The following is a 26,250-nucleotide window of genomic DNA, read 5'->3' as shown; positions in this document are numbered from 1 at the left end:
TATACAGTCTGTGAGTTTGGACAAAGAATAACATGTGTCCACCATTGTAGTATCTTACAGAATATTTTCACCGACCTAAAAACTTTTTCTGCTCCACCTATTCATCCTTCCCTCTCCGACAATCCCTGGCAACCGTTGATCTTTTTACTGTCTCCATAGTTTCGCCCTTTCCAGAATGTCATATAGTTGGAATCCTATAGTAGGTGGCCTTTTCTGCATGGCTTCTTTCACTTAGTCATAAGTATTTAAGTTTTCTCCCATGTCTCTTCACGGCCTTAATAGCTCATTTCTTTTTGCACCGAATCATATTTCACTTTCAGGATGTACCACAGTTTATCCATAAACCTACTGAAAGACACCTTCGTTGCTTCCAAGTTTGGGCAATTATGAATGAAACTGCTGTAAACATCCGTCTGCAGGTTTTTATGTGAACACAAGTCTTCCACTCCTTTGTTAATACCAAGGAACATGATTGCTGAAAGAGTATGTTTAGTTTTATAGGAAACTGCCAAACCGTCTTCCCAAGTGGCTGTACCGTACCATTTTTGCATTTCCCCCAGCAACAAATGAGAGTTGTTCCTGTTGCTCCACATCCTTGCCAGCATTTGGTGTAGTCCGTGTTCCGGATTTGGGCAATTTTTTTTTTTTTTTTTTGAGACAGGGTCTCACTCTGTCACCCAGACTGGAGTGCAGTGGTGCAATCTCAGCTCACTGCAACCTCCGCCTCCCAGGCTCAAGCAGTTCTCCTGCCTTAGCCTCTCAAGTAGCTGGGATTACAGGAATGTGCCACTATTGCCTGGCTAATTTTTGTATTTTTTAGTAGAGACGGGGTTTCACCATGTAGGCCAGGCTGGTCTTGAACTCCTGACCTCAAATGATCCACTCACCTTGGCCTTCCAAAGTGCTGGGATTACAGGCATGAGCCACCATGCCCGGCCTCTTTTTTTTTTTTTTTTTAAACAAGAGATGGGATCTTGCTGTGTTGCCCAGGCTGGTCTCCAACTCCTGGGCTCAAGCAACCCACTCGCCTCAGCCTCCCAAAGTGCTGGGATTTCAGGCAAGGTGTGAGCCACCTTGCCCAGCCCATTTTGGCTATTCTAATAGGCATGTAGCCCTGAAGGATTTATTTATTTTATTTATTTTATTTTTTAGGCAGAGTCTTGCTCTGTCACTCTGGCTGGAGTGCAGTGTGCGATCTCAGTTCACTGCAACCTCTGCCTCCTGGGTTCAAGTGATTCTTGTGCCTCAGCCACCTGAGTAGCTGGGACTACAGGTGAGTGCTACCAAACGTGGCTAATTTTTGTATTTTTTTAGAGACGGGGTTTTGCCTTCTGAAGGATTTTAGCCTACAGAAAGTTAGGAAGAGGCTAATTCCAGAGAAAGGAAATGCGTATGACATATCCAGTGTGGCTGGAATTGATCATTGGAGCTTGGACTTTATTCTGAAGGCCATGAGTAGCTTTTGAAGACTTTTAAATTGGAGAATGCCCTCTGTAGTGGGTTGAATGTGGCCTCCAAAAAGATATGTTCACTTGGAACCTGTGGATGTCACCTTCTTTGACAAAAGGCTTTTAGCAGCTGTAATTAAGGCAAAGCTCCTAGGAGAGAACACCCTGTATTAGGGTGGGCCATAAATCCAATGACAGGTGTCCCTGTAAGAGAAGAGAAGGATAAAGGAGATGCAGAGAAGAAGAAGAGGTAATGCAAAGATGGAGGCAGAGATTGGAATGATGTGTCTACAAGCCAAGGAGCACCAAGGATAGACGGCAGCCACCAGAAGCTAGAAGAGAGGCATGGAACAACTTCTTCCTCAGCGCCTCCAGAAGGGACCAACCCTGGCCACACTGATTTCGGACTTCTGGGCTCCAGAACTGTGAGAAAATAAATGCCTTCTTTTTCCTTTTTAAAAAATTTTTATTTATTTATTTATTTATTTATTTATTTATTTATTTATTTATTTGAGATGGAGTCTCACTCTGTTGCCCAGGCTAGAGTGCAGTGGCGCAATTTTGGCTCACTGCAACCTCTGCCTCCTAGATTCAAGCGATTCTCATGTTTCAGCCTCCCGAGTAGCTGGGATTACAGGTGTCGCCACCATGTCTGGCTAATTTTTGTATTTTTAGTAGAGACGGGGTTTCACCAGGTTGGCCAGGCTGGTCTCGAACTCCTCAAGCAATCCACCTGCCTTGGCCTCCCAAAGTGCTGGGATTGCAGGTGTGAGTCACTGCACCCGGCCGAGAGAATAAATTTCTGTTGGTTTAAGCCACTCAGTTTGGGGATAACTTATGGCAGCCCTAGCAAACTAATACATACTAAAGATACATACTAAATACTAAGCTGGGCCATATAGTCCAGTTTTCCTGAGACTCCCAGGCAAGTGCTGTTTTTCTTTGCTTAATATCCTACCCCACTTTCTGTCTGGTAAAATTACACTCATTCTTTAAGATGCCACTGAAATAGCACCTCTTCAGCACAGCCTTCACTAAACTATCCCCCTCTCCATCTTGGTAAATTTAGTTACTTCCTCTTCTGTGCTCACATACTTTGTAGTATCTCTACATTTATGCTATAGGACTTGTTACACTATGTTGTATTACTTGTTTATGTCTTCCCCACTTTTCTGTGAGCATCTAGACATATGAGGATGTCTTGTTGGTCTATTTCCAGAACATAAGCACAGTGCCTGGCACATATTAAAAACTTAATAAATGTTTGCTGAATAAATAGTTTCTGTAAGTGGCTTCTCCAATCACCTCTGTGTTTTCGGGGAAGGTAAAACTGGCAACAGGATGAAGAATGGATTAGAGAGCAGAGGGCCTTTAGAAAGGGAGGCCAGTTGGTGGAGTCTAGATAGAATCATGACTAGAGCTAATGAAAGACTGATTTAGCAGAGTGGCTGTGGTAATGGAAAGGAGGAAACCGTTGGGAGAAACACCACAGAAGCAGAGTGGGTTATATTCTCTGGGTGAGAGAGGGGGAGAAATTGAAGCTGATTCTGAGGTTTCAAGTCTGGGTGACTGAGAGGGTGACGATACCATTGACTGAGGTGGGGAAGGCAGGAAGAGAAGCAGAGTTGGGGGAAGATGGGAAGCTTGAAGCTAGTATTGTTGTTCCTCCATTTCTAGAATATTTTTGTATTATAAGTCACACTTCCTCGCCAGTCTCAACAGGGACCCAGCTCAGGCAGCAGCTAAGGGTGGGTATTCTGGTTTGGATTAGATCAGAGGAAAGACAGCTGTATATGTGCCCACAGGAGCCAAGACGGTATTTTCCATCCTCCCAAAACAGTAGAGCTTTGACAGAGATTTAAGGGTGACCGAGTCAAGGAAGAGGCATGGCATAGAACGGTGATGTCGGGGGTGGGGGTTCAGAACTTCCATTATAGAACGTAATGATTTAGAGGAGAAGGTGGTTGAGAATGGTGCTAGTGGTAGTGAACAGATCCTTCCCAGGATCTAGGTGGGCTGAGGATTTTTGAGTCTGTGACACTATTGTATATCCAGCTTTAGTTTCTGTTTACCACCTTACAGCAGCACCTAATCTCCTAGAGGACTTAGCCCGTGTCACACAGCACACATTTGCCACACCCTCTGTAAAGCCCTGGTTTATAAGGTTCTTTCCACCGGAAGCTATGACAGAGGAAATGTGTGGGTGGGGAGGGGTAGTGGGTGAGGGACCCAGGTTCCTGACACAGACAGACTACACCCAGGGAATGAAGAGCAAGCGCCATGTTGAAGCCATCATTACCATTCACATCCCTCTTATTCCTGCAGCTGCCCCTGCTGGGAGTGGGGCTGAACACGACAATTCTGACGCCCAATGGGAATGAAGACACCACAGCTGGTGGGAAATCTGGGACTGGAGGGGGCTGGTGAGAAGGGTGGCTGTGGGAAGGGGCCGTACAGAAATCTGGTACCTGCCACTGGCCATTACAATCATGTGGGCAGAATTGAAAAGTGGAGTGGGAAGGGCAAGGGGGAGGGTTCCCTGCCTCACGCTACTTCTTCTTTCTTTCTTGTTTGTTTGTTTCTTTCTTTCTTTTGAGGCAGGGTCTCACTATGTTGCCTAGGCTGGTCTCAAACTCCTGGCCTCTAGTGATCCTCCTGCGTCCGCCTTTCAAAGCACCAGGATTACAGACATGAGCCACCGTGCTTGGCCTCCTCCTTCTGACCATCATTTCTCTTTCCCTCCCTGCCTTCATTTTCTCCCCAATCTAGATTTCTTCCTGACCTCTATGCCCACTGACTCCCTCAGTGTTTCCACTCTGCCCCTCCCAGAGGTTCAGTGTTTTGTGTTCAATGTCGAGTACATGAATTGCACTTGGAACAGCAGCTCTGAGCCCCAGCCTACCAACCTCACTCTGCATTATTGGTATGAGAAGGGAAGAGGGGGAGGGGATGAAGAAGAGGTGGGTTGGATCAGAGACCAAGAGAGAGGGTAGCAAGTCTCCCAGGTACCCCACTGTTTTCTCCTGGGGTAAGTCATAAGTCGGTTGAGGGGAGATGAGGCTAGGCTCTGGATATCTGCAGTACCCAGATTGGCCCCGCTGTTCCTCTTCCTTCCAACCTTTCTCCTCTAGGTACAAGAACTCGGATAATGATAAAGTCCAGAAGTGCAGCCACTATCTATTCTCTGAAGAAATCACTTCTGGCTGTCAGTTGCAAAAAAAGGAGATCCACCTCTACCAAACATTTGTTGTTCAGCTCCAGGACCCACGGGAACCCAGGAGACAGGCCACACAGATGCTAAAACTGCAGAATCTGGGTAATTTGGAAAGAAAGGGTCAAGAGACCAGGGATACTGTGGGACATTGGAGTCTACGGAGTAGTGTTCTTTTATCATAAGGGTACATGGGCAGAAAAGAGGAGGTAGGGGATCAGGATGGGAAGGGAGGAGGTATTAGGGGCACTACCTTCAGGATCCTGACTTGTCTAGGCCAGGGGAATGACCACATATGCACACATATCTCCAGTGATCCCCTGGGCTCCAGAGAACCTAACACTTCACAAACTGAGTGAATCCCAGCTAGAACTGAACTGGAACAACAGATTCTTGAACCACTGTTTGGAGCACTTGGTGCAGTACCGGACTGACTGGGACCACAGCTGGACTGTGAGTGACTAGGGACGTGAATGTAGCAGCTAAGGCCAAGAAAGTAGGGCTAAAGGATTCAACCAGACAGATAGAAGGACCTAATATCAAGCTCCTGTTCTCTGCCTCCCAGCTTCTCTGCTCACCCCCTACCCTCCCTCCTCCAACTCCTTTCCCCCCTATTTTCTCCAGTGAGTTTTCTTTTTTTCTTTTCTTTTCTTTCTTTCTTTCTTTTTTTTTTTTTTTTTTTTTTTTGAGACAGAGCCTCACTCTGTTGCCCAGGCTTGAGTGCAGTGGGGCGATCTTGGGCTCACTGTGACCTCTGTCTCCCTGGTTCAAGTGATTCTCCTGCTTCAGCCTCCCAAGTAGCTGGGAGCATGCACAACCATGCCTGGCTAATTTTTGTATTTTTAGTAAAGACAGGGTTTTGCCATGTTGGTCAGGCTGGTCTTGAACTCCTGACCTCAGGTGATCTGCCCACCTCGGCCTCCCAAAGTGCTGGGATTACAGGCGTGAGCCACCATTCCTGACACCAGTGAGTTTTCATTAGGGATTCCCTACCCATACTCTTCCTGATACCAGATAGACAAGTAAACAAAAGGAAGCCATTAAGGGGATCCAGAGGGGAGGCATTAGATTCAAGTCAGTGAAGGGAGCAGTGTGGCTTGAGTAGTCAAGAGATGAGAGAGAAACTGGGCAGTAGCAGAGATGACACTGGTGGGTGTTCAGGAGTATGTTTTAATTCTCCCTTCTCTCATAGACACCCACTTTCCCTCATCCTCTTTCTCCTCAAGGAACAATCAGTGGATTATAGACATAAGTTCTCCTTGCCTAGTGTGGATGGGCAGAAACGCTACACGTTTCGTGTTCGGAGCCGCTTTAACCCACTCTGTGGAAGTGCTCAGCATTGGAGTGAATGGAGCCACCCAATCCACTGGGGGAGCAATACTTCAAAAGGTAAAATGGGCCCACATGACCCAATCCATGAGCCCAACACCCCAGCCTTTCTAACACCACTGTCTTTTGCTCCACTTCCCTGTCACTAAAGCCCCTAAACTTGGTGCCCCATCTCCCCACACTGTCTAACCCCAACCTCTAGAAATCAAGGTTTTTTTGTGTAGGGTTGGGTTAGCGTGTTGTTAGAGTAGGGGGGTGGATTGAGAAGGAGGCTGAGGGGTACTCAAGGGGGCTATAGAATGTATAGGATTTCCCTGAAGCATTCCTAGAGAGCCTGCAAGGTGAAGATGGCTTTGGAACCAGCTGGATCTAGGCTGTGCCACATACTACCTCTTTGGCCTTGGCCACATCACTAAACTCTTGGATTCTGTTTCCTGAGATGTAAGATGGAGGTAATTGTTCCTGCCTTACAGGAGCTGTTGTGAGGATTAAACAGAGAGTATGTCTTTAGCGCGGTGCCTGGCACCAGTGCCTGGCATGTAGTAGGGGCACAACAAATATAAGGTCCACTTTTCTTTTCTTTTTTCTATAGAGAATCCTTTCCTGTTTGCATTGGAAGCCGTGGTTATCTCTGTTGGCTCCATGGGATTGATTATCAGCCTTCTCTGTGTGTATTTCTGGCTGGAACGGTGAGATTTGGAGAAGCCCAGAAAAATGAGGCGAACGGTAGCTGACAATAGCAGAGGAGGGTTTTGCAGGGTCTTTAGGAGTAAAGGATGAGACAGTAAGTAATGAGAGATTACCCAAGAGGGTTTGGTGATGGAAGGAAGCCACAGGCACAGAGAACACAGAATCACTTTATTTCATATGGGACAACTGGGAGAAGGGTGATAAAAAAGCTTTAACCTATGTGCTCCTGCTCCCTCTTTCTCCCCTGTCAGGACGATGCCCCGAATTCCCACCCTGAAGAACCTAGAGGATCTTGTTACTGAATACCACGGGAACTTTTCGGTGAGAACACTGTCATAAGCATGCTGCAGTCTATCAACTGCCAACTGCCTGCCAGCAAGACAGACAGAGTGTGGGGGTGGGGGCAGAGAGGAGAGGGAAGGAGGCCCTGCACTAACTGTCAGGATGTGGCCGACCAAATGGGGGATGGACTATACAGAGAGAGACACACACAGAAGTGCAGATTATAGATTGAATGAGGCAGATGGCAACTGGTATTGGGGGCCCAGGAGCCTGTGTATCCCTTCTGTAATCAATTACAGTGGTTGCAGACATCATGAGTACTCCTTTGGCACAGAGCTCGGTCTTTTACTTCTGCCCCTAATTGACCCCTGACCTGGACATATCTGTCTTTAGGCCTGGAGTGGTGTGTCTAAGGGACTGGCTGAGAGTCTGCAGCCAGACTACAGTGAACGACTCTGCCTCGTCAGTGAGATTCCCCCAAAAGGAGGGGCCCTCGGGGAGGGGCCTGGGGCCTCCCCATGCAACCAGCATAGCCCCTACTGGGCCCCCCCATGTTACACCCTAAAGCCTGAAACCTGAACCCCAATCCTCTGACAGAAGAACCCCAGGGTCCTGTAGCCCTAAGTGGTACTAACTTTCCTTCATTCAACCCACCTGCGTCTCATACTCACCTCACCCCACTGTGGCTGATTTGGAATTTTGTGCCCCCATGTAAGCACCCCTTCATTTGGCATTCCCCACTTGAGAATTACCCTTTTGCCCCGTACATGTTTTTCTTCTCCCTCAGTCTGGCCCTTCCTTTTCGCAGGAGTCTTCCTCCCTCCCTCTTTCCCTCCCTTCCTCTTTCCATCTACCCTCCGATTGTTCCTGAACCGATGAGAAATAAAGTTTCTGTTGACAATCATCAAAAATGTCTGTCATGGGGGTGGGGAGCAGGGGAAGCCTGGGATGCAATGAGGGTGGGAGGGGAAGAAAAAGGAGTAGTACATTCATGCTATGGAGGCAGGAGTATTACCAATTCGCTAGAAAGGGTACTGTTCTGGAAACTGACTTTTTTCCAGGTGCCCTGCACTCATTCCAGGGTTTAGTTTAGAGTTAGACTTACAATGGGCTGGGCGTGGTGGCTCACGCCTGTAATCCCAGCACTTTGGGAGGCCAAAGCGGGTGGATCACGAGGTCAGGAGATCGAGACCAGCCTGGCCAACATGGTGAAACCCCGTCTCTACTAAAAATACAAATATTAGCCAGGCGTGATGGTGTGCTCCTGTAATTCCAGCTACTTGGGAGGCTGAGGCAGGAGAATCGCTTGAACCCAGGAGGTAGAGGTTGCAGTGAGCCAAGATTGTGCCACTGCACTCCAGCCTGGGCGACAGAGGGAGACTCCATCTAAAAAAATAAAAAAAATAAAAAAAGTTAGACTTACCATGTTGTCCCCCCTTTCCAACTAATCTTTAACATACCCCACCCAAGTTTTTCTCTCCTTATCCTTACTCCACTTTTTGGCCACACCTGCCACTTCTGACCTCATAATCCCTTAACTGCAGTCTCAGGCCCCACCCCTGGGGATACTGGTTATCCACAACTATCAACAGCTCTCTCCTGCCTGTCCAGCCTGGGCATCCTCAGCCTATGAAATCCATCTGCCTCTCCAGTCCACCAACCCTATAGGCCTATTTGCCCCACACAAGGCCTCTAGAACACCCTCCTTCTGCATGACTCATCAGGGCACTTTGTGAAGAGTGAGGCGATCTTGAGGGCATGTTCATCTTCATCAAACATGGAGGTGAGGGGCAGCACAGAACTAGAGTCTGTGGATGGGGGTGGAGGGATCTGAGGGCAGTGGAGATCACAGAAATGGGTCCATGTGTCCCATCCTATCTCTTCTCAGATAATCAGCAGTTTCTGGTCAATACCAACTGTGCTGTCGTCGTGTTGCTGTATTACATCCGCAGTAAAGTAAAGTTGCCTAAAACAAGTGAGGAGCTTGGGGAGGGGACTAATGGCCAAAGGTCAGAAGGAGTTGGGTCATCTCTAACCCCCAAGCCCTCCTCCTGGCAAGAAGGGAGTTCCTCATATCCTTACAGCTTCCTCCAACCCATTCTGTATAGGATCACTGGCCCCTTTTGCTCCCACTCTCTTTCCTTAGCTGCCCCAATTACCCTGTGATCTCCCTCCAGACACCATCGATTTGTGTGAACAAACGGGGAAAATGAAGATGCTTTTCCTGATGAAGCCCAATCATGCAGAGTATGCCAGCAAATACCTTACAGCTCGAAGCACCTACTACGTTTGTAAGGTGGAACGTGGGCCACCAGGTAGAGGCTCAGGAGTGTTCCCCAGAAATAGAATAAGGCCTTCAAGATAGATTATGAACCTTATCTTTAAAACAAGGCATCCAAGGCTGGGCATAGTGGCTCAAGCTTGTAATCTCAGCACTTTGAGAGGCCAAGGCGGGAGAATCGATAGAGGGCAGGAGTTTGAGACCAGCCTGGGCAACATAACAAGAGCCTGCCTCCAAAACCAAAACCAAAACCAAAAACAACCAAAACCAAATTAAAACAAAAAACAGAACACCCTCAAACAACAGAACGCCCTCAACCAGATCCAAATTGACCATCTCTAGTCAGCCTAACGAAGGGTACTGCCTCTATAATAATAGGTTACCTCACACATACTCTCCCCTAGGTCCATACCTAAGGGGAAGAAATATCCACCAGCTCAAGGTAGGTTTTTTTTTTTTTTTTTGGAGACAGAGTTTCGCTCTTGTTGTCCAGTTGTCCAGGCTGGAGTGCAAGGGCGCGATCTCAGCTCACTGCAACCTCTGCCTCCCAGGTTCAAGCGATTCTCCTGTCTTAGCCTCCTGAGTAGCTGGGACTACAGGCACCCGCCACCAGGCCCAACTAATTTTTTAGTGCAGACGGGGTTTCACCATGTTGGCCAAGCTGGTCTTGAACTCCTGACCTCAGGTGATCCACCCACCTCAGCCTCCCAAAGTGCTGGGATTACAGGCGTGAGCCAATGTGCCCGGCAAGGTAGTCTTTATTTTTATTTATTTATTTATTTTATTTTTTGTGATGGAGTCTTGCTCTGTCACCCAGGCTGAAACAGTGGCATGATCTTGGCTCACTGCAACCTCCGCCTCCTGGGTTCAAGCGATTCTCCTGCCTCAGCCTCCGGAGTAGCTGGGATTACAGGCGCCCACCACCATGCCCAGCTAATTTTTTTTTTTTTTTTTTTTTTTTGTATTTTTGGTAGAGATGGGGTTTCACCAAATTGGCCAGGCTAGTCTCGAATTGGCCAGGCTAGTCTGGAACTCCTGACCTCAAGTGATCCGCCCACCTTGGCCTCCCAAAATGCTGGGATTACAGGCGTGAGCCACCGCATCCGGCGGGTAGTCTTTAGTGTTAGGTCCTGGAATCTTGGGCTTCTGAAGGGTGGAGACTGGATGACAGGGGCTGGAGATAGCACATGGCTATGTTCACAGGAACCAGGCTGGAGAATGCTTACAGAGCTTTTGTGCCTCTCCTCAAGAATCCGGAGCCTCGGCTGCTTGGTAAGAAGTGAGATGGGGGAGGGAAGAACATGAAGGGTACAGTATATAGCTGTGTGATGGAGAATGTAGGGTGGGACTAGCGTGATATGGTAGGTCAGATGATAGGAGCCTAGGAAAAGGCGGGCAGGGTCCAGGTCCACTTTAGGAGGGACGTTTAGCTCACACCAGGTGGAATGTGCATGCGTTACTCCCCACTTCCTCCATTTCTTGGCCATCTTCTCCGTGTATCTCCCTATCACCATTCCATCATTTCCATCTTAGGCCAAGTGGGGCTCCAGCTGATGGTTTGAACAATGAATGGGAGCATCAGGAAGGGTAAGGTCTCTAGTTCTCAGAGGTGCAGGTGCCTTTTCCTTGTTCTTAGTTGCACTGCGCATACAATGTGATGCCCTGGAGAGGAGACGAATTCAGATGCTTAAAATGAAAGAAGCCAAGAAGGTCGTTATAATTGAACCCCCTGCGAGTGTCCCGGTAAGACTTGCCAAATGTGATCTGCCCCAGCACCCCCCTCTCCCTACCAGCCGACTGAATGTTCCTACACCCCAGCCCTCTGAGATGAATTTCCTGCCTCCAATTTCTTTTTTCCTTCCTTTGGCCCTGGGTTGTAGAAACCTTCCCTGCAGGGGCCTCTTTGTTTACTTACTTTCTTTTTCTAGTCCAAGCAATCAGGACGATCAGACAAAAAGAAGTCCACTCGCAAGTCTCCGACCTTTAGGAACAGACCAGACTTCAGGAAGAATAAAGGTCACCAACTCAATAAAACCACCAAGCAAAAGAAGTAATACTAGGTGTGAAATTACTGGAATTTAACGTGAGATTTCTTTTTCTAGAAAGACTCCTTCTCCCAATATCTGCACTAAGGCTTGAGTACGTACGCCCCAGGCACCTAGGAGGCTCTGAGGGTGGATGGGAGCGGCAGGAGAGGGCTGGGGCAAGCACATGGGTGGGGGTGAGGAAGGCTGTGAAGTCTAGTACAATGAGCCTTTGAGGAACGGAGTAGGGGGTGGGGTCTTCTCAAACCAGACTACCTCCCCTTGGGAGGCCTATCTCACAGCCCGCCTACTCCTGCAGGGGTTAGGTGTCCCTCCACCCCCACACTCCACCACCTCCCCGGGGTGAAATTCCCCCACCCTCCTCCATGTCTCTGCCTTTGGGCAGTTTCTTCCTCCCGCCCTTTGCCTTTTCCCCTCCCTCCCCCTTATCCAAGGGGAGAAGCAAGGCAGCAGAAACCAGAGCTGGTTATAGGCATTTATTGAATTTATTCATTTATTGATTTGACACACTTCCCCACTCCAATCTAGCACATGATACAATCTGGGTAGGCCAGGCGCTGACACAGGAAATGATGGGAACCCACAGCAGGGGTGGGGGAGGGGACGATGCAAAGGGCACTGGGGGAAGGGCTGCTTTGGGGGCTGGGGTGGAGAAGGAGCCCCAGATGGCCTCCCTGGCAGGTGCTAGTAAACCTGATCCACATCCCCCCCCCCGCCATCCCTGCTCATTTCCCAGACCCTCAGCCAAGCTCCCCAGCTCCCCCTTCCCTGTTCCTCCCCTCCCCGCTGCCTGCTGCCACACACACTTCCACATAACCCCTGCAGTCAGGGAAGGGGAAGAAGGGCAGGGACAGCTGTCAGGGGCCTTGAACAGGGAGGTCTCTGTACCTAACTTTACCATCCTAAATCCTTCCCTCCTTCTCTTCTCTCCCCTCCCAGTCCTTTCCCTGGCCCCAAGCTAATTCCAGGCCTTCAACGTACTCTCCCACCATAGCACTAACCCATGCTGGGTCATAGAAGAGTGTGGCTGCACCCCAACACCACACACTCCCAGGCACAAGTTGAAGGAATGAGGGGACCTGGGTTAGCTTTTTTGTTAGGGAAACTCTAACCTATTTCTGCATAGACCTTTCTCTATACCTGGTCCGTAGGGGAGCTCTTCCCTGTGTTTACTATTACTCCCCACCTCTCCCCACTTCCCTGTGTCTCTCCTAATATTTATTGTCTGTAGTGTTTGTATCATGTCACTATCACAAAGCCTTCAGAAAGAAAAAAAGCATTCTGCCCACCACTAGCACCCTGCCATGGTTAAAAAATCTCTATATTTGTGTTTATATTTCTTTAAAAGTTTATAAAAAGCCTTTCTGTTATCTGCAGCCTTCTAAGGGTGATTTGGCCTGGCGAGCCACTCCAGTGCTCAGACCTTGGCCCTTCCAGATCCCCTAAACAGCCCACCCACCCCACATCACTGGCCTAAGGGGCCACTGCATAGAAATCCCAGGCTCCAGCTAGCCTGGCTCAGCTCAGATAAGACTCTCTACAAAAAAATCCTGCTCCCAAAGGCAGGGGTAAGGCCACTGGTGACTTCACATTTCCAACAGCATTGCTCATCTTGCTACAAAGCCTAAGGGGGTAGGAATGGGGAAAGCCGATGATGGCTCCTGAGAGGGGGCCTTACCCCCTAATTGGCACAGTGAGAAAAACCCTCTCCCCTTTCCCCTCCCATCTCCCTCCCCATATCGTCCCCAGATGGGGCAACTTTATCTTTATAATTTCTTCAACACCTGTGTGTGACCAGACCCCACCCTAGCTCTAAAGCAGGGTCCCAAATTCCTGGGGAGGGCTCAAGGGTAAAGAGTAGATATGAACACGCCTGGCTCCACCTCTGAAGCAGGGGACAAAGCTTCCAGGCATGACTCAGGGATCTGTGGGAAGAAGAAACGGAGAACAAGGTAAGAGGCTTACCTGGGGCTTGCCAACATTCTATCATCCAGATTCCCACCAAAGAAGATGGTGGCACCTAACCCGCTTCCATACACATACCTTTTCTGTGCTACCTTGCAGGGGTGGGCACAGCTAAGGGGCCTGGAGGTCCCATCCGGAAACTATGCTACTGTAATATGACATCTTCCCTCCAGTTCCCCAGGAGCTCTGGCTACCACTTGTCCTAAATCTCCCCTTCGCCCAGATCATGGGACTAGCTGGGCACCTAGGAGTGGTCATAGGCTATGAGGTGCTGTGGTGATTGGGGGTACTGTACCTGGCTCAAAGTTGAAGTCCAGTCCCTCACCCTCATCCATGAGGTCACTGATGATGTTATCCATGTCACACTCCAGGTTCTCCATATACATATCAAGATCTAGATCCTGAGGCATTCTGTCTTGGCTTGCAGCTTCAGTAGGGGGTGTGGGCACAGGAGTCCCCAGAGCCTTGGGGATGGGGGCACTTGCCATGACTGGAGGTGGTGCTATCATAGAAAGGGTGGGAACCAGACTGCTGGGGCCTGGAGCCTCTAGGGGCTTGGGACACAGGCCGACGCCCGTGGCCAGCTTACTGGAGGAAGGAAGCCCCCCCAGCAACAGAAGAGTCGGAGCCTGGGACAGAATGGGATCTACCTGGGTCATGAGGACATCAGCAGGGGGTGGTGGCGTATCAGAGGTGAGCAGGGCCTCCAGAGCCTGGGAGCTGGAGAAGCACCCTTCTCCTGCTGACAGGGGCCCCTCTGCTGGGCTGAAAAGGGAGCTGCTGTAGGTGTGTAAGGGGCCGCTAACCCCAGGATGCTGCAAAGAGAAGCCAGAGAGACCACTCCGAGATAGCAGGGAATGGGAAGAGGTGAGATTGAGCCCATCTAACAGCTCTAGACCTTCATTGAGGGTGGGAGGGACACCCCCTGCATAGCTGCTGACTGAAGCTGGTATTTCTTCCGCCAGCACCTCAGACTCTGGCCTCAAGGGGGACAGCCGGGTGCTGACACTGCTGGCATTTGAACTGCTTCGTGGACGGAAGGTGGTCCACATATCGGCTTCTTCACGGTTTCGAGAGCAAGGGCTGCCTGACCACTTGGCAAAGTGGCCGACAGGGCTCGTTGGAGTGGCACCTTCGGGTGGAGCTGGCAGCACAGATGGTTTCTTCTTGGGGGCTTTACTGCGGCCCCGGAGCAGCTTGCTGCTGCTATCCATGGAGGCGGCCCGGCGGCGGGGGGCTTTGCCGCTCTTGCCTCCCTCAGGGTTCAGCATCCACCAAGAGCTTTTGCCGGTGGCCTCGTTGTGAACCTTGATGAACTTGCTGTGCAGGGACAGGTTGTGGCGGATCGAGTTCTGGAGGGGCAGAGATGGCAGGAAAGGGGCGTGAGGTACTGTAGGGGAGGTCAGTGGCCAGCGGTCAAGTCTAAGAGGATGCTGGACCCCGATGATCTAGGGTTTAGGATTTGGCGCCACCACCGCAGCAGGGTTCATTTCGGGGCTTCATTTCCCAGGTCATTAAAGTTTAAGAAAAACTTTAAATAATTTACAAAAAAAGAGAAAAAGATAAAAGATAAAAGGGTGCTGGAACACAGCAGGGGTATTCCTGGAGACTCAAAGAAAGTTGAATCCAGGGGGGAAAACTGGTAGAAGTAGGGGTGGGGGTGGGGTGTGAGGGGAGACCACACACATTTCCCGCTCCCAGACAAGCTGCTCAGCCTCTGCTCCAGACTTCTCTGTACAGCGGGTGGGAGATAACGTGTAATAATCCACTGCAGAGAGCACGGGGGGTGCCCACCCTGGAAAAGCTCCTGGTACTCTGCTCCTCCCAGGGCTTGGTGTGTGTTTTGCGGGGGGTGGGGGGGCGGTACCTGGGGCTGGTGGGCATTGGGGAGACGTGCTCCTTGCCCAGCAAGAACTAGGTTCAGGTGGGAAAGAGCATTGCACCCCTTTCCTTGAGTGCAGGTTTGGGTGGAGTTTACGGGACAGTGGTACAGCACCAGCCCAGGATGGACCCGCCCTGCCCAGAGCCAGTTCTCTGAACAGGCTGAAGGGCTGGAATCTCAGCACAGCAGGTGCTCCATTCCCCACAGAGCATTTGGGCCACCCAGCTCTCTATAGAATTTAAAGATTCCTTTTTCCCCCCTCCCTGAATCCCAGCCTTATTTCTTCCAATCCACAACACACATCCTCAACTACATTCAGTTCAGGTTCAGGCTTCCTGCTGTGCCTCAAATGCGTGAGGTGCAATCTTCCCCTCCCCTCTTTTCCGAGGAGGGATCTCCCCTCTCTAAGTTTTACTAGTTCCGTCAAGACCAAGCTTCAGTTCCACCTCTTTTATAAAGCGGCTGCTTGACTTTGGCAGCCAAATTTCTAGTATAGTATTTTTAAAATCTGCGCCACACAATTTCACCCAATTTATATTGTGTGGCTTATGGTTTCATGTAATTCGTCTCATCGAGTGTAAGTGCCAAGTGTAATGTCCTCCAGTCCCACATCCCCCAACAGAGCCCTCCCAGAGCACCAAGCTCACAGCATATATTCTATACCTACTCAAGCTCACAGTACATAATCAATATTTGTACCTGATTGGTGGGTTGCCCCTGGGTTGACAATGGTGAGGCTCCCCTTGAGGCTCTGCCAGCTCTTCAGTGCCTTGGGTATTGGAAGCTGTATGTTTTCCCTTCCTCCCTCACTGGTGACATTCTACTAGGGAAACGATGCTTTCCAGTGGCCCAGGGAGCTGAGATTGGCAGCTTCTTCAGCCCCCAGTGCAGCTTATATTTACTGATTGCCGCGGGGCAGGCTAGTTACACAAGGGGTTTGGCCCTCCCCTGGCCACCCCCCTTCCCGAAACCTGCCTTCTTTTCCCTACCTCCTTCCCAGTGCCTTTCCCCCATTTCTCAGGAATTTGTGCATAAACTCTTCAACCTTGGGGGCATTTGACCTCCCACTTGGAGGTCTTTAGTTTAGAAATTCAGGAGGAGCCCAGAAGTGCTTAGAGCAACTAGGAGGCTGAGGCCATGGGACGGTCAGAAACTACTTGTTTCTCTGACTGGTGCTCTTAAGATAAGGAGCACCTTTGCCTGGGGAATGATGCTTCTTGTTCCAGGGTTCTTTAGCCAAAGAACTCCTTGTGTTCCTGGGACCCTGAGGTAATGGCATTTCAACTGTGCTGATGTTCCTTCAAGGAGTGGCACTTGTCCATCCGGCCTCACCTCATAGTAACTAAGGACCACAATGACCATGACCTGGCACTATGATTTCTCCTCTTTTTATCCTCTAATTCTGGATCTACTTGAGAAGATCCATTCCTTTCCCTACTACTTAATAGCCACAAGGCCCGTTTGTCTCCTCTTCTTTAGGCCTTGGAACTAGCAAGTGGTACACAGACTCTTAATTGGAGAGGTCAGTTTCCCAAAAGCCCATAACTCTTACATGTTGGAGGGCAGGGTGGTGGGGGTGACTGCTAATTGCTCCCTAAGCCACCTAATCTAAACTTTCTTGTTCTAAGTGAGTGCCGCCCCCTGGTGGGGTGGGAGTAACCTTGGCATATCATCAGGGAGGCCAGTTCAGGCATGAGACTTCACCTCAGAGAGGGGTGGGGGGGCCTTGAAGTCCCAGGCTCAGCCTGATTTGACTTTGCCCTCATTCCAATTAGAGCAAGCCAGGCTCTTTTTAGAGAATATGATTTATAGTTAGACCTGAGTTCAAGTCCTCACCCTGCTGTTATTAGGTGAGTTTCCTAACCTTTTGGTACCTAGTTTCCTAATGTGTAAAATGTGGAATCTCAGAATTGCTGTAAAGATTAATAAAATAAAAACTTTAAAAACTACTTTGTAAACTCTAAAGCCCCACAGAAGTGTAGATTATAAGGACGGACTATACTCCCACAATATAACTAACAACTTGTTATTTCCTCTACCCTGGAAAATGAACCTAAGGGAAAAGAAAAACAGCTGTGTAGGCTGGGTCCAAGGAGGGGAGCTTTTTATGAGCTGAGACTGTGGCGTGGCAGTCTACCCAGAAATAGTGCCAAGGGTCTCAGTCAGCTGTCCTATCTTCTGTTCTGCCCAGCCCCTAGGGATAGCACAGATCTGATCCCTCAGTCTCCTATACCTAGGGGAAGTTCCTCTGCTCATCCAACCTTCTGTACTTGGTTATATGCTGACCTCACCACCTAGAGAGGTACAAGCCAGCAATAGGGCTTGAGGCTCCCCAGTTTTGTGATTACAGCCCCATATTTCTCAGGACAAGTTTTTCAGAGTATCCTTTGAGATATTCTCTCACAGTTTCTTCACAGAAGGCCAAGGGAACTCCCAACTTTGTGCTCTAAAGTCAGAGCCCTACCTCCTTCTTCATGACTAATATTCCTTAACAGTAAAGGATGACTTCCCCCCAAAACTTGGATAGCCCCTTACAAGGGAGAGTTTCTTGGCAGCACAGGGTAAGCTGAGCCAAGTGGCAGCTCACAGCCCTTTTTCTTCTTAGTGCATGAGATCAGCTACCTTTCCCCATGAATATTATTGTTTTTACCCTTTGCCACTGCACTCCCTCCTCCTGGGTAGAGCAGTGCTAGAACAGTACCACTACACTGAGGTATTGGGAGGCAAGTAGGGAATCCAAGTAATCCCACAGGAATGGGAGAAAAGGTGTTGGGGTGGGAGGTGGGGGAGGAGGGAAGGGTAGGTTCATGTGGGGAATCCACACAGTTCCTGCTGTACATAGGATAAAGACTTCTCTGTGGGAATAAGTGTTTGGGGCAGCCCAAGCCAAAGTGCTGCGAATGTTGAGCAGTGAGCAGAGAATTCAATTTTCTCCAGGGCAGGGACAGTGTCTTATTCATCTGTGATCCTTCAGCATCAAGCACCGAGTGTGGCATATACTATGTACTAAGTAAATGTTTGTCTAACTGGAGATTGAAGGTGGATCTCTGGGCTTCCCAAAGGGGGTGGGGGTGGGAGGTAGTAAAAGGGGCCCCAGAGTAGAAGTAAGGGAGGCTAGGGGGTCCAGGGGGTAGATGGTGTTGGGAAGAAGGTAAGAGGGTCATAATTACCTTCCATCCTGCTGAGCTGTTGCTGTCACCCTTGTCCTTGAAGTAGGGTACAGTACGGACCATCCACTCGTAGATCTGGGCAAGTGTCAGTCGCTTCTCCGGGGCGCTTTCAATGGCCTGGCTGATGAGTTCTGCATATGACTGATTTCCCCAGGCATTCCGGCGGGAGCCTCCCTTCCGAGGACCTGTTACAGCCCCCAGGATTCCGGGCTGGGGGCCCCCAGCCGGCTCTGGGAGCCGAGAGGGCAACAGGATCGGCTCTGAGCGCCCCTCCGTGTGTACCTTTTCCCCCAGATCTGGCTCCACGTCGGGCGGCTCGGACGGCTGGTTAGCGATCTCTGGTCGGGGAAGGGGCCAGGTGCAGGAGCGGGGACGGCTCTGGGGTTCGAAGTCGGGATCTAGGTCTATGATCGCGGCAGCCTCTGTGGCTGAATTCTCATTCCCCGGATCCATACGTGGAGTTGGACCTCCCCGGCTCAGCGTTCAGTGAAGCCTGCCACAGTCCCTCACGATGCCTCCCCTCAGGGGGGAAGCATCGAGGGCCAGGAGGCACATTCCTGCCAGTCTTCAGAAAGTCGCGAACTTCCCCCTAGTCCCAGGACGCTAGTCCCTAAGCTGTCCCTTCACACAGTTCTCCGATCCCCTTCCCGACTACAGCCTGTAGCCTCAAAGCTCTTTCCGAGATGCCACCTGTAACCTCTGCCGAGCGAAGACACTTTTTCTGCAACCTCTCACTCAGCTTCCTGCTCTTTTAAACCTGAGGCACTGTATCCCCTCATACATTGCGCTCCCATCACCGAACGTCTCCTTAGCCGCAGTTCCCTCCCCCTTTTAAGTTGCTGCCCCCCGGACACTCCTCCCAAATTTCCTCCACCCGGATTGCTGCCCTCCCCCACGCCCCGCTCCCCCGCGTCACTTGCCCCTCCCCTGACTCCCCCTTCCCCCGCCTCTTCCCTTCTCGCCACTCTTAATAGGGTCCGGGTCCCCGCGGCTGCGGCCTCCCTTATTCCCGCACCGATTCCCCTATCAACCCCCCCCACCCCCCGCCCCCCGGGTTTCCCTTTTGTTTTGCTCCAAGCAGCAGCCCCCTCCTGACGTCTCTGTTTACCACTCGCCGGGGCAGCCATCTGCGCACGCGCCTCGAAAGCCAGTCGGGAAACCGAGTTCTGCAGTCGTGCCACCCTGGTCACTCTTGAGGACTACATCTCCCGTCCTGCTTCGCGGCCAGGAGCCCGATACGGCGGCAGGAGAGCGGCGTGGCAGGATATAACGAGGTGGAACTTTAATTATTAGAAGTCGTCGCGGACTCTTTCTTTTCTTAAGAATCGTTTTTCGCCCTTTCCCCCTTTCCATTGTCTCCCTTGTGATTCGGAGTCGTGTAGGTGACCAGATTGAGAGGTGCTAGCCCTTTCCCTCCTTCATTTAGGAGACGGCAAAAGGGAAAAAATTATTCTCTTAAAGATGCAGGAGACCAAGAAGCAAGAAGCAAGGAACTGACTAGAAAATAGGATGTATGCACGTTGGAGAGTTGGGTGGGGGGCTTGTGTAACATAAACAAGTGGTTAGCCCACGGTGGTGTTCCTCCTCACCCCCTTCCTCCTCCCTCCACCCGCCTTCGTCCCCCCATATGCAGTTCCCACTGACAGTGAGGTCTCACTTACCAATCAGTTTCCTCCACTGGCTCTTCTGGCTTTCCCTTCAACACCGATATTCTCCAGGTTCACATCTCCAACGGCTTCACTTCTCATTCAACAGGTCCAAACTCATTATCTGTTCCTGCACCCGCACCCCTATCCTCTGGCTACCCTTATCTCTGAATTTGACTTATGGTAGTCCTGATCTACCCAGTCTCCCAAGCTCCAAGCAGCAGCTTAGAGGTAATTACCCATTACTTCTTCATCTCCGTAACTTTCTACATCCAAATCCCAGTTCAAGACCTATTTATAACTGCATTTAAATTGTAGGATCAGCCGGGTGCAGTGGCTGACGCCTGTAATATCAGCACTTTGGGAGGTCGAGGCAGGCGGATCACTTGAGGTCAGGAGTTTGAGACCAGCCTGGCCAACATGGTGCAACCCATCTCTGCTAAAAATAGAAAAATTAGCCTGGTGTGGGGCACGCACCTGTAGTCCCAGCTACTTGGGAGGCTGAGGTGGGAGAGTCGCTTGAACCCAAGAGGTGGAGGTTGCAGTGAACCAAGATCATGCCACTGTGCTCCAGCCTGGGTGACAGAATAACACCCTGTCAAAAGAAAAAGGTGCAGTATCATCTTAATTGGATCTCCTTCCATCAGTCTTTACCTCACTACAGTTTATATTCAGAGCTGCCAACAAGGTTACCGTTCTAAGAAACATGTCTGGTAATTATGGCTAAAATTTATGGAGCCCTTATTATGTGCCAGTCTCTGTGCAAATTGCTTTACGAACATTAGTTCATTTACTCCTCAATCATTTACTCCTCAATTCAACCCCATGAGGTAGGTACCACTATTATCCGCATTTTATAGATGAAGACACTAACAATGCTCAGAGATTGACTTGCCCAACGAGGCAGAACTGGGATTATATAACTTACATGCGATCGTATAATTTCTTTCTTTCTTTCCTTCCTTCCTTCCTTCTTTCTTTTTCTTTCTTTCTTTCTTTCTTTCTTTCTTTCTTTCTTTCTCCTTCCTTCCTTCCTTCTTTCTTTCTTTCTTTCTTTCTTTCTTTCTTTCTTTCTTTCTTTCTTTCTTTCTTTCTCTCTCTCTCTTTCTTTCTTTCTTTCCCCTTCCTTCCTTCCTTCCTTCCTTCCTTCCTTCCTTCCTTCCTTCTTTTTTGAGACAGGGTCTTGCTCTGTCACTCAGACTGGAATGCAGTGGTGTGATCTTGGCTCACTGCAGCCTTGACCTGCTGCACTCAAGCAATCCTCCCACCTCAGCCTCGGGAGTAGCTGGGACTACAGGCATGTGCCACCACGCCCTGCTAATTTTTGTATTTTCTGTAGAGACGGGGTTTCACCATGTTGCTCAGGCTGGTCTGGAACTCCTGACTTCAAGTGATCCACCTGCCTTGGCCTCTGAAAGTGCTGGGATTACAGGCATGAGCCACCGCGCCTGGCTATAAATTTTGTTCTTTTGATCATGTAATTTCCCTGGTTAAATCTTCCTCTGATTTTCCCCATTGCCTGTGTGATAAAGTTCAAATTCCCTAGCAAGGCATGCCAGGCTCCTCAGATTCAGGCCACTTCACACCTTTCCTGCACGCTAAGTTACAAGCAGAGTTTCACACTATTTCCTGGAAATACCATGCCCTTTTATACCTTTCTCTCTGCATCCTGGGATATCATCCCTCTTGTCATTCCTCTCCACGTCTCTTATTTTGGAAAACTCCTATTCAGCCTTCCCTGTCTCCCTTAGGTGTGATTAGTTCTCCTTTTTTTTCTGCATTCCTAAGCACTTTGTGCAGTCTTATGTTATATAGCACAAACTATATTGTATTGTAATTATTTGTTTACTTATCTGTCTCTCCCAATAAACTGTGAGCTCTTATTTATTTTTTTTTAGACAGGGTCTCGCTCTGTCACCCAGGCTGGAGTGCAATGGCATGATCTCGGCTCACTGCAACCTCCGCCTCCCAGGTTCAGGCGATTCTCCTGCCTCAGCCTCCTGAGTAGCTGGGATTACAGGTGCCTGCCACCATTCCCAGCTAATATATGTATTTTTAGTAGAGATGGGTTTTCACCATGTTGGTCAGGCTGGTCTTGAACTCCTGGCCTCTGGTGATCCACCCGCCTTGGCCTCCCAAAGTGTTGGGATTACAGGTGTGAGCCACAGTGCTCGGCAAATATCATTTATTAAATGAAGTATCACAAATAGCATTTGGACATTTAACAACTTTTAAATAAACATGTCCTATGCATTTTTTGCCTGGCCCTGTTCCAACTGTTAGACAGCAACCTCTGAGGGGCAGGGACTGTAATTTGGCTTGTCTGCCACTTGCAGTGTTTCTATTGTGTTCTGTGATGATGCGGCCTTCCTCCTGTGCAGAAGGATATCCATGCAACCCAGGATTTTTCAGCGGTGGCAGCACATTGGGCCTCCAAAGTGATATTAGCCTGATCATGGTAAAATAGCCATATTGGTTCTCCATATTCCTGCCTTCTTCTGCTCCAACATGCATTTGTCCTCCACCTGTTACCTAGGTGTATACAAAAGGCCATATATTCCCATCTGAGGTCCAGACTAGAGAGATGAGACATAGTTGCTCACGATGCCTGCAAACATTCCCTGCACATGCCCCTTTTTTCTTCACCCCAGCTAAGGGTGCCTGATAAGTGCTGCATGAGTGGTGAATTTGGTAGAGGAGAGAGCCTTGTGGCACTAGGTCACAAGGAGATCTCTTCTAACTGAAACAGCTATGATGGCAGATCATGCAGAGTTACTGAGACAGGGAAATGGCAGGGTGGGGCAGGCACCTGTCCTGGCCTGAGTTAAATCTTGCATTGTCTCTCTTTGCGCATTTGTTTGAAAAGGTCCACCTCTCCACCAACTCATGTCCATCACCTCCTTAAATTTCCAATTCAAAGCTCAAAACTAACCTGCCCTTGGAAACTTTTCCTGACTAGTCCAACCTGACAGGCCACTTCTCCAATTTGCATCTCCTGAACCTGTATGAACTCAGTTTGTATTTTTATTTTTTATTTATTTATTTTTTGAGACAGAGTCTTGCTTTGTCACCCAGGCTGGAGTGCAGTGGTGCGATATCGGCTCACTGCACCTTCCACTTCTTGGGTTCAAGCAATTCTCCTGCCTCAGCCTCCCTGGTAGCTGGGATTACAGGCGAGCGCCACCACACCTGGCTGATTTTTGTATTTTTAGTAGAGACGGAGTTTCACCATGTTGGCCAGGCTGGTCTTGAACTCCTGACCTCAGTGATCCACCCGCCTCGGCCTCCCAAAGTGCTGGGATTACAGGCGTGAGCCACCGCGCCCGGCTTGTATTCTTTAACTTTGTGCTTCTGCTTACATGGCTTTTCATTTCATGAGGGCATATTGTCTCCCCAACTAGATTATAAACTCTACCATCAATCAACGGATGTTTGTGGAGCCTTTACTGTTGAGAGTATACCTTGAAATCCTGGACAGATAAAAATGACCACACGTCATAGGACCAGATAATTTAGGAGGACGAGCTAAAGGATTGGTGGGATGGTAAAAACACCATCATGACTTTAAAGCATGCAGATAGAGAGGTCAGGGTTGTTCAGCTGTGAAAATGTTGCAAAATAACATTAGTCAAGAGACAGAATTAGCAAGATGGTCTTGGAAAATAAAAAGACATTGGGCAGGAAACAAGATTAATAGGAGGCTCCCAGAAACCACTGTAGCTGTAAGCTACAAACAGATAATGGCAGGATTTAGAAGACACAGGCTTTTCTCCCAGTTTGAAACCCCAGAGTTTATTTTCTCAAATGTCCCCCCATTCACAATTTGTTTTTTTTCCTCTTCAAGGTCATAGGGGTTTGGCTCTCTTGACTCTTTCACTGCCACCGCCCACTCTTCTACTTGGGTGCCACGCCCCTACCACAGGTCTTTTGCCAAACTGGCTCTATGAATTTGAATTGAGGTTGACATTTCCCCACTTCTTACTCTACCCAGCTCTGAAGAAACACACAATTCACATGTAGCGTTTTTATAGGATTTTTGCTAATAAACACATGGAAAGATGAACACAAATAACAATGAAAAAAATTCAAGGACGCTCAGAAGGTGCCACCTCTATTCGTCCCTGATCTTCACAAACGTATATAGAACGTCCATATATTTGCTTTTTCTCTTCCCTAAGTCTTTTCTTATGTGTTTCTGTGAAAGATTTCTAGTCCTTGTCTTTTTTTTTTTTTTTTAGACAGGGTCTCACTCTATTGCCAGGCTGGAGTGCAGTGGCGCGATCTTGGCTCACTGCAACCTCCACCTCCCAGGTTCAATCGATCCTCCCATCTCAGCCTCCCAACTGGCTGGGAACACAGGTGTGCACCACGACGCCTGGCTAATTTTTTGTATTTTTTGGTAGAGAAAGGGTTTTGTCATTTTGCCCAGGCTGGTCTGGAACTACTGAGCTCCACCCACCTTGGCCTCCAAAAGTGCTGGGATTACAGGTGTGAGCCACCATGCCCAACCTGGTCCTTGTTTTAGAAGCCACCCTCCCAACTCTGTCTGTTATTGTTTTAAAAAATCTTTTCACAGCCTAGGCAACATAGTGAGACCCCATCACTACAAAAAATAAAAAATTAGCTGGGCATGGTGGCTCATGCCTGTAATCCCAGCTACTCGGGAGGCTGACATGGGAGAATTGCTTGAGCCTGGGAGATCGATGCTACAGTGAGCCATCATGGTGCCACTGCACTCCAGCCTGGGATGAGACCCTGTCTTAAATAAATAAATAAATAAATATCTTTTCAGTTAATGACTTTTTTTTTCTGAGACAGAGTCTGTTGTCCAGGCTGGAGTGCAGTGGTGCGATCTTGGCTCACTGCAACCTCTGCCTCCCGGGTTCAAGTGATTCTCCTGCCTCAGCCTCCTGAGTAGCTGGGACTGCAGATGTGTGCCACCATTCCTGGCTAATTTTTGTATATTTTATAGAGATGGGGTTTCACCATTTTGCCCATGCTAGTCTCAAACTCCTGAGCTCAAGTGATCTGTCCGTCTCAGCCTCCCAGTTCTGGGATTACAGGTGTGAACCACCGTACCTGGCCAATGAACATTTCTTAAGGGTCTACTATTTTCCAGACATCAGGGTTGGTACTTGCTCGTAAAGTGCACCCTAGAGTGAAGTACTCAGATTTTAGCCCCAAATAGCTTTTTTTTTTTTTTTTTTTTTGAGGTGGAGTCTTCCTCTGTCGCTCAGGCTGGAGTACAATGGTGTGATCTTGGCTCGCTGCAACCTCCACCTCCCAGGTTCAAGCAATTCTGCTGCCTCAGCCTTCTGAGTAGCTGGGATTACAGGCACCCGCCGCCATGCCCAGCTAATTTTTGTATTTTTTTTTTTTTTTGAGGCGGAGTCTCTCTCTGTCACCAAGCTGGAGTGCAGTGGCGCGATCTCGGCTCACTGCAAACTCTGTGTATTTTTAGTAGAGATGGGGTTTCACCATGTTGGCCAGGCTGGTCTCGAACCCCTGACCTCAAGTGATCCACTAGCCTTGGCCCCTCCCAAAGTGCTGGGATTATGGGCATGAGCCACCACCGTGCCCAGCCCCACATAGACTTGAGTTGGCACCACTTTTTTGGACCATAGACATAACTCTGGTGCAGTGAAAAGAACACTAGATTGAGTCAGGAGATCTGAGTCCTTGTCATAGTTTTGTCACTAACTAGTTGAATAATTGATACTAATTATACTAATATTGATAAGTAACATTTATTGGGTTTTTATTATGTGTTAGGTACCATGCTAAGTGCTTTATGTGGATTATCTCATTTAGTCTCACAACAAATGTATAAACTCAATGGTAGTACTGTTTTCATTTCACAGAGGAAAATGAGACTTAGGATAAGGAGACATGCTTAAGGTCCAGAATTACTAAGTGGTAGAGTAGAGGCACAAATGCAGGCAGTCTGACTCCAGAGCCTAAACAAGTCAGTTTCACTCTTCTGGCTTTGGTTTACTCATTTGTAAAATGAGAGTGATATATGAGAAGATCTCTAAAGTCTCTTCTAGCTCTAAAATCCTATTTTCTGTGATCTCCAATCTGGGTTCGAGACCCCAGGTTGCCCTTTATATCTTAGGTCGCCCTGAGCTTACACTTCACACCCACATGAATTTGGTCCTAGCCTCCTGCATAAATAACATCCACAATGCTTCATTCCTCAGGTTTTTTATTTGTTTGTTTGTTTTTGTTTTTGAGACGGAGTCTCGCTCTGTTGCCCAGGCTGAAATTCAGTGGTGCAATCTCAGCTCACTGCAACCTCCGC

The 26,250-nt window shown here is 49.0% G+C and overlaps 3 protein-coding genes across 3 annotated transcripts; 2 read left to right on the top strand and 1 right to left on the bottom strand.

Moving 5' to 3' along the window:
* Positions 1-3,661: 3,661 nt before the first annotated feature.
* Positions 3,662-7,871, top strand: IL2RG (interleukin 2 receptor subunit gamma). The gene is made up of 8 exons (XM_008973562.4): positions 3,662-3,843; positions 4,218-4,371; positions 4,580-4,764; positions 4,973-5,112; positions 5,886-6,048; positions 6,581-6,677; positions 6,930-6,999; positions 7,354-7,871. Exons 1-8 carry the CDS (start codon positions 3,729-3,731, stop codon positions 7,537-7,539), a joined length of 1,110 nt encoding a protein of 369 aa, XP_008971810.1. The 5' UTR covers positions 3,662-3,728; the 3' UTR covers positions 7,540-7,871.
* A 650-nt stretch (positions 7,872-8,521) lies between these two features.
* CXHXorf65 (chromosome X CXorf65 homolog) lies at positions 8,522-11,456 on the top strand. The gene is made up of 6 exons (XM_034949774.3): positions 8,522-8,743; positions 8,849-8,935; positions 9,138-9,275; positions 10,445-10,513; positions 10,878-10,984; positions 11,170-11,456. Exons 1-6 carry the CDS (start codon positions 8,719-8,721, stop codon positions 11,293-11,295), a joined length of 552 nt encoding a protein of 183 aa, XP_034805665.1. The 5' UTR covers positions 8,522-8,718; the 3' UTR covers positions 11,296-11,456.
* Positions 11,457-11,749: 293 nt separating this feature from the next.
* Positions 11,750-19,435, bottom strand: FOXO4 (forkhead box O4). The gene is made up of 3 exons (XM_003820148.6): positions 18,304-19,435; positions 13,547-14,603; positions 11,750-13,211 (listed from the first exon to the last, which is right to left on the bottom strand). Exons 1-3 carry the CDS (start codon positions 18,754-18,756, stop codon positions 13,204-13,206), a joined length of 1,518 nt encoding a protein of 505 aa, XP_003820196.1. The 5' UTR covers positions 18,757-19,435; the 3' UTR covers positions 11,750-13,203.
* Between the last annotated feature and the right edge of the window lie 6,815 nt (positions 19,436-26,250).

The sequence above is a fragment of the Pan paniscus genome, chromosome X (assembly GCF_029289425.2).
Source record: "Pan paniscus chromosome X, NHGRI_mPanPan1-v2.0_pri, whole genome shotgun sequence".
NCBI classification, from domain to species: Eukaryota; Metazoa; Chordata; class Mammalia; order Primates; family Hominidae; genus Pan; species Pan paniscus.
This window is presented reverse-complemented; position numbering and strand designations above follow the sequence as displayed.